At 35.7% G+C, this 7,437-nt stretch overlaps 1 protein-coding gene across 1 annotated transcript in view; it reads left to right on the top strand.

The window, feature by feature from the left end:
• The first annotated feature begins 3,536 nt into the window (after window positions 1-3,536).
• LOC104803725 (ATP-dependent zinc metalloprotease FTSH 4, mitochondrial-like) overlaps window positions 3,537-7,437 on the top strand; it is a 4,669-nt gene continuing 768 nt past the window's right edge. Inside the window, exons 1-7 of the mRNA XM_010527753.2 lie at window positions 3,537-3,798; window positions 4,369-4,453; window positions 4,727-4,996; window positions 5,252-5,488; window positions 5,582-5,706; window positions 6,011-6,487; window positions 6,581-7,428. Of these exons, the coding sequence (XP_010526055.1) occupies window positions 3,772-3,798; window positions 4,369-4,453; window positions 4,727-4,996; window positions 5,252-5,488; window positions 5,582-5,706; window positions 6,011-6,487; window positions 6,581-7,428 (2,069 nt within the window). The 5' untranslated portion in view covers window positions 3,537-3,771. The remainder of the gene's footprint in view (window positions 3,799-4,368; window positions 4,454-4,726; window positions 4,997-5,251; window positions 5,489-5,581; window positions 5,707-6,010; window positions 6,488-6,580; window positions 7,429-7,437) is intronic.

Genomic DNA, 7,437 nt, shown 5'->3' on the forward strand with positions numbered 1-7,437 from the left:
TATTAATTTGTGATTTTCTAAATTAAAAGATTCCTAATAAGCATCAGACAATTTTAAGAGTTCAAAATTAATTTAGATTTTTGTTTTAGAATAGTGGATAATAACAATAAAATAAGGTATGCGTCATTTTTTGATGGGCAATGAATTTCATCTTTACATCACACGTCAGTCAACTTGGTTCCCTTTCTCATGTCTTTCCTCAACAAATAGAATCTTTAATTCTACGAAAATTCGGTCAAAGTTATTACCGAAAATCCATAAATAACTTATTTAACAATGTTTTAATTTATGTAAGGACAATATATACATATATATATATATAATAAGAACAGAAATGCAGAAGAGGCATAAACACGTTGCCAGAATGATTGCGAGTTTCCAAAGTCTGTCCCAATACATTCTCAGATTTTTTGAAATTTATTTCTCTATTTCCCTAACAAATTATTATTATTATTATTATTATTATTATTATTATTGGATAAAGTTGTGTTGAGAAAAGGGAAAATCGATCAACAAAAGCGCTAAAAAAATATATAAAATCATTCTTTTCTTTTCTTTTTTATATTTATAAAACCATTCTTGGATTTAAATAAATATCAATCATCGCATTTATTTGTTCTAATCAGTGGTCTCTACTTCAGAAAATTCATATTGTAATAATGTGTTATCGTAGGAGATATATATCTTTTTCCATTTAAGGTTCGACTGGTTGTACCGCAGCGGTTGCGGTTGCGGGTGGCAGCGTTTTCAAAACGTTTGATAGCGATTATAAATGATTAGTACTGACTGGTTGAGAAGTTGTTGTTGGTAGCGATTGCGGGTGAGTGTAGTTAGAAGTGAATGGTTCATTACGGTTGTGGTTGCGTTTTGATATAAATTATCAAAAAAATATATTATTTAAAAATATTTTTTTATAATAGTTTTAATTAAATTTTTTGTATCATTTGATAAAAATTATTTACTAAATTTATAATAATTAAATAATAAATTTAAAATATAAATATTATCAATTTAATTTATTTTTAAGTAAAAAAATAATTTTATTATAAAAATTATTAAAAATAATCATTATTAAACCTAAAAAATTATACTATTTGTATTTTTTATTAAAATATAATACTAAAAAATAATATCAAACCATAACACTAAACAAAATCATCACCAATATATATATTAATGTTTTATATAATTTCTAATAAAAATATTTTAGTTTTTTTGTTAAAACGCCAGAAACCGCTACCAAAACGCAAGTTGGAAGCTGCGATTAGAAAACACAAGTTTGATTGCGGTTGCGGTTGGTTGCGGTTCAACCAGTCAGTTTTTCAATCGTCCACAACCGCCGGAAATCGCAACCGCTTCGTTTGCGGGTGGCGGCGGTCTAACAAGTCGCCCCCTTAACATCCAACCAAGCAACTCAAAATCATATAGTAAATAGAGAAATATACTAATATGTTTGGTTCCCATATATCAACATTTGATACTGCAATTTCAATATTACAACTTTTAATTAGGGGACTGGTTAGGTTTATATTACTGAATCTAAATCTGGGATTAGTTTGGTCAGAATTTAATTAATGAATACCAAATCATTAATGCAGTTCCTTTTTTCTATAATAAAAGTCTAAATTAGCTACCACCATCATTTAGTGAAGTGTATAGTTCGGATATTAATCATAAGCAAATTCGCTAGTGGATATATTCAAAATGAAATTGTTGCTGGATGATTTGTTGGTCAAACAAATTCTAAAATATAATTCCTAATGATAGCTTAATGGTTATCTTGATGGCAAATTTGTAAAATATAATTCCTGATGATATCTTAGTGGTGCAAGTGCATCATCATGTGGAATGTACTCAAGCCTTTTTTTTTATAGCTAATTATATTCTGGTGATATTATTTGGCATCTTAGTTTCTATGGCTATAATTTTATATATTTATTAGATATATGCCTTGAAATTTTTATTTTTGCGATTAAAGAAATAAAATTACATAAAAAAAGATAACAGAATAAAAATTTAAGAAAAAAATTAAAACTACGATAAAAATCTAAAGCTTCAACCAATGGATCCATTTTAATTTAAAACCATTTTTTTGAAAGTAGAATTTTTTTTACACCATTTGGTCTGAATATTAGATTTCGTACATTTAACAAAATTATTTACCAAATATCGTTACGATTTTAAGAGTTGGGAATTAATTTAGATTTTTGTATTAGAATAGTCGATAACAATAACAAGAATAAGGTAATGATTTGTGATGGACAATGCTTTAACGAATGGAATCTTTAATTCTACGAAAATTCGGTCAAAGTTATTGGCTAGCATTCGTATATAACTTTTTTTTTATAAAAAAATATGTTTTAATTTTATGAGGGGGCCCTTACGACATATTAATACTATTAGGGACAATTCCGTCAAAATATCAAAACTCCATTAACTCTGCAGCATAAAAAAATATAGTTTTTAAAAACATTTCATGTTTTCTACCCTTTTCTTTTGAATAAAGGGTCAAAATTTAAACAAATATATCAGGATTTCGTTTTGGTTATTCACACTTGAAACTTCGAGGAGGATCTTCGTCGCATGGGTTGGGGGCTTACCTGATCAAATGAAAAAGTATAGAAGATAAATAGAATTTTGAGGAATTATGGGGCCCGTTTCTCAAAAACTCAAAGACTTTGCTCTTCAAGAAAGAAGAGAGAAGTTTCTGCGCCCGTGCTTGAGAGAGAGAGAGAGCAAAGAAGGTTGTGGAGAGTCATGAGATTAATGTGAAAAAGACCAAAGGTTCTAGAAACTTCATATGAATCACTATATATATATATAAGTTGATATGGAAAATTCGGTGAGATGTATTTAGTATCGTTTTGAATTAATACGTATAAAAATTTGGAAAAAAATTGTAAATTGATATAATTTTTTAGATACATATATTTATTGATAAGATTTTAACAAATGAAATTCATATTCATGTATTTATTTGGAATTTTTTTCTAATTATCTCAAAATGTAAAATACCCAATCCCATATACAACCCCAATTTTTGTTATCTCTTGGCTCTTCTTAGGGCATCGACACGTCCTTCATAATATCCAAAAAGTGGAAGTTACAAATTTAAAATTATTTAAGGCTAATCTCCAATGTATAAAGCTTGGCTAAATGTTGTCTCGATCTCTCCGCACCGAATAAACTTTATCCCAACTTCTCTCCACAAACACAATATTCATAAAATATTATAATCAAAACAAATATAATTGAATTCGGTTTCGGTTTGACTTCTCTACGTACGAAATAATCTAAATTTAAATACAACCCTCATCGATCGATCACATCCCTACAATTTCGGTTTTATTTTGGTGCTTTTGGAATATTTTATTATTATTTTTTGTGAACGAGATTACAAAAAATTCGGGGCCGTCCCGATTTTGATATCGTGGGCCCAATACAAAGCCCACTTCACCGCCATATCCATGAGGGGTAAATTCGACCATCCAATAAGATATAATCCGAGTCCGAGGGTATATCTGTCATTTCCCATCAAACTCTCTCGCTCTCTCTCCCCCGTGGGCGACCTGACCTACATCTCCTCCGTGTCTGCGCCTGCTGCACAAACTTTTCTCTCGCGCATTTTCCTTCCTTTTCTCGCAATCCAAACAGGCCCAACGAGGTTTTAAGACGCTCGAAGACGAGGGTTTCTGCGAGATCGAGTTACGACCACGGAACTCGGTTTTCGGGAAAATCGGACCAGTTTTTGTCTTTGGATTCCGGGAAGAAATGGTTTGGAGACGCCTAATTATGCAGGTTGGTTTTGATCTTCTTCTTAATATGGTCTTGAAATCTTTATTGGGAAATTTTCGGAGCCGGTGAATACGATGGTGGATGCGCTCAATTTGGAAATTATTTTGGAGACCCGTTTTCGATCATTTGTTGAGAGATCGTATCACAACTGAAGTGAAGATGATCTCTTGCAAACCCTAGATGCAGGAAGCATATCTGCTGTTTGAAATTCGTGTTTTTCGTGGAATAAACTGCGAAAGTTCCGAACTTTATGGAAACCCAAGTTGTGTTTCATCAGATACTGCATTTTTTAGATAGTATTGTCAGAGATGAAAGGAATTCGTTTTCCAATCTTTTAGTGCTGTTTCTGAAAATGCCTTTATTTGGATTAACAAAACCACCTTGCTGGAGATTTTCTTTTTATTTTTGGGTTTGGCAAAATTACACGTTTCATCAAAATTAGAATCACTTTTCTTGAAGATTTCATTTCTCTTTATTAGAGAGTTATGGTAAGAACTTCGGACAGTTGTAGATACAAGTGCAGTGTTTCTTTCTGTTCCATTGAGAGATTGATTCTCCCAATATTTTTGACAGGTTTCAAGAAATCAACAGGAGTCGAGAAGTTTAAGAAATCTACTGGTCAGAAGTTACTCTCGTGTCCCCAATGGATTCCTTGGAGGTATTCATTTGCGTTATCGATCTTTGAAGGCTAAAGGGTTAAATCAATACGTTTGCTTTTACTGGTAGCAGTAACAAGTATAACAACTATTTTGGTCTTGCTACTGTAACCCCGGTTTGTTGTCATGGAAATGCGTTTTTCTCTGTCATTTGCTGTGTAAAAGGTCTTCATGTTCCTTTCTCTTGCTGTTAAACTGTTTGAGAACTGTATCTTATACCATTGCTGTTTGAGAGGATATGTGATTATGATGTGAATGGGCTGCATTTTCTATAGCTGCAGCTGATAGAGCTTCCTCTCTCCAAAGGAGGTCGCAGTCAAGTTATGTTGGGAGCTTCACTCGTAGACTGCGTGAAACACATGAAGGGAATGAAGTTGCACAGCTGAGAGAACTTTATCGAAGAAATGACCCTGAAGCTGTTATCAGAATATTTGAGAGCAACCCGTCACTACATTCAAATCCCTCCGCACTATCTGAATACATTAAGGCATTGGTCAAGGTTGAGAGGCTGGATGAAAGTGAGTTGCTTCGAACATTGCAAAGAGGTGGGTAAGGAGACAAAGCAATCTCTCTTTCAATGCTTCTTTGTATAGCATGACTATGTATTTTTAAAAGTTGCCTAGGTAGCTTGCATGATGTATATACAAATTTATTATGGCTTACTGAGTTCAAGATGCTGAGTAAGCTATTGGTTTTCAGTTTTTAAGCTCGTTTCACCCCTTATGACCTATAAAATGAAGTTCACCGTATACAACTTTATTATAGCTTACTGAGTTCAAGATGCGGGGGTATCCTTGTAGGTATTGCTGGTGCGTCCAGGGAGGAAGAAGCTTTTGGAGGTCTATCAGCCTTTAAAAACGTGGGAAAACCAGTAAAAGAGGGAGTGCTCGGAACTGCCAATGCACCTATCCATATGGTAGCCACTGAAAAAGCCCACTTCAAAGAGCAGTTATGGAATACAATTCGATCTATCGCTGTTGGTTTTCTGCTTATTTCCGGTGTTGGAGCACTTATTGAGGATAGAGGGATTGGCAAAGGTAGTTTAACTTTAAATCGTCTCAGTCTTTTTTCTTATGCTTCAGCTGTACTGGATGAGTTTCTTTATTTTATTTTTTCTTTACAAATTTTAGGACTTGGTTTGCATGAGGAGGTGCAACCGAGCATGGAATCAAACACAAAATTTAGTGATGTAAAGGGTGTTGATGAAGCAAAGGCAGAGCTAGAAGAAATTGTGCATTACCTTCGTGATCCCAAGGTAAACTCGTACAAGGATTGACGTTGGTTAAATGCTAAGACATCCCAGCAAATTTGGCAGAGATTGGCAAGATCTTCCTAACTGCTGTTCTTTTGGGCTAGTTATGAGTTCATCTAAATTTTAAAACTTACTCGATGAATGATGAACTTGTCAGGAAGTTACTTTTCATTGATTCATTCTTCTGTTACACTTCATGGTTCAGGAATTTCCTTTGAAATTTGAGTTCCTTCCCGTAATTTTTGTTCTAAAATCATCTAGAGAATGATGATATCTTTCTGGATTTTGTTTATGTTCCATATGATAGAGGTTCACTCGTTTGGGAGGAAAGCTCCCTAAAGGTGTACTACTCGTGGGTCCTCCTGGAACGGGAAAAACTATGCTTGCAAGGGCTATTGCCGGAGAAGCTGGGGTACCTTTCTTCTCTTGCAGTGGTAGTGAATTTGAAGAGATGTTTGTTGGTGTGGGAGCCAGAAGAGTAAGAGATCTTTTCAGTGCTGCAAAGAAATCTTCTCCTTGTATTATATTTATCGATGAAATAGATGCTATTGGAGGAAGCCGTAATCCCAGAGATCAGCAGTACATGAAGATGACTTTGAACCAATTGCTGGTTGAATTGGATGGTTTCAAACAGAATGAAGGGATTATTGTTATTGCCGCCACAAATTTCCCGGAATCATTGGACAAGGCTCTGGTGAGACCCGGGAGGTTTGATCGTCACATTGTTGTCCCAAACCCAGACGTGGAAGGTCGACGCCAGATTTTGGAGTCTCACATGTCCAAGGTAATTCTATTTACCTGTTTTGACTGGAGATTATTCATGGGATTGCTAAGTCGTTTGTTTCTTAGTTGACTGCCTTCATTTTTTGCGTTGCAGGTCCTAAAGGCTGACGATGTTGATTTGATGATCATCGCTCGAGGGACACCGGGGTTTTCTGGTGCTGATTTGGCAAACCTGGTAAATGTTGCTGCTCTGAAAGCTGCGATGGATGGTGCAAAAGCTGTGACAATGGCTGATCTTGAGTTTGCGAAGGACAGGATATTGATGGGAAGTGAAAGAAAATCGGCTGTTATCTCTGACGAGTCGAGAAAACTTACCGCATTCCATGAGGGTGGTCATGCCCTTGTTGCCATCCACACTGAAGGTGCTCATCCAGTCCACAAAGCCACCATTGTACCCCGTGGTATGGCTCTTGGCATGGTGTCTCAATTGCCAGAAAAAGATGAAACAAGCGTATCCAGGAAACAGATGCTTGCTCGGCTTGATGTCTGCATGGGAGGTCGGGTAGCTGAAGAGTTGATTTTTGGCGATAACGAGGTCACTTCGGGTGCTTCTTCTGACCTTGAGCAGGCAACTAAACTTGCAAGAGCCATGGTTACGAAATTCGGTATGAGCAAAGAGGTGGGTCTCGTGAGACACAACTATGACGACGATGGCAAGAGCATGAGCACCGAGACAAGGCTTCTGATCGAGAAAGAGGTGAAAAACCTTTTGGAAAGGGCCTATAACAATGCAAAGAACATACTCACAACTTACAACAAGGAGCTTCATGCACTTGCAAATGCTTTGCTTGAGCATGAGACACTGACTGGTAACCAGATAAAAGCATTGCTTGCCCAAGTCAACAACTCCCCACAGTTGCAGAAACATCAAGAGGAGGTGGTCGCTCAGCAAAGCAACCACCCAGTTCCTCCATCGACGCCTAACCCAGCTTCTTCTGCAGCAGCGGCAGG

This window comes from Tarenaya hassleriana, unplaced genomic scaffold (assembly GCF_000463585.1).
Source record: "Tarenaya hassleriana unplaced genomic scaffold, ASM46358v1 Cleome9, whole genome shotgun sequence".
In the NCBI taxonomy this organism is placed as follows: Eukaryota; Viridiplantae; Streptophyta; class Magnoliopsida; order Brassicales; family Cleomaceae; genus Tarenaya; species Tarenaya hassleriana.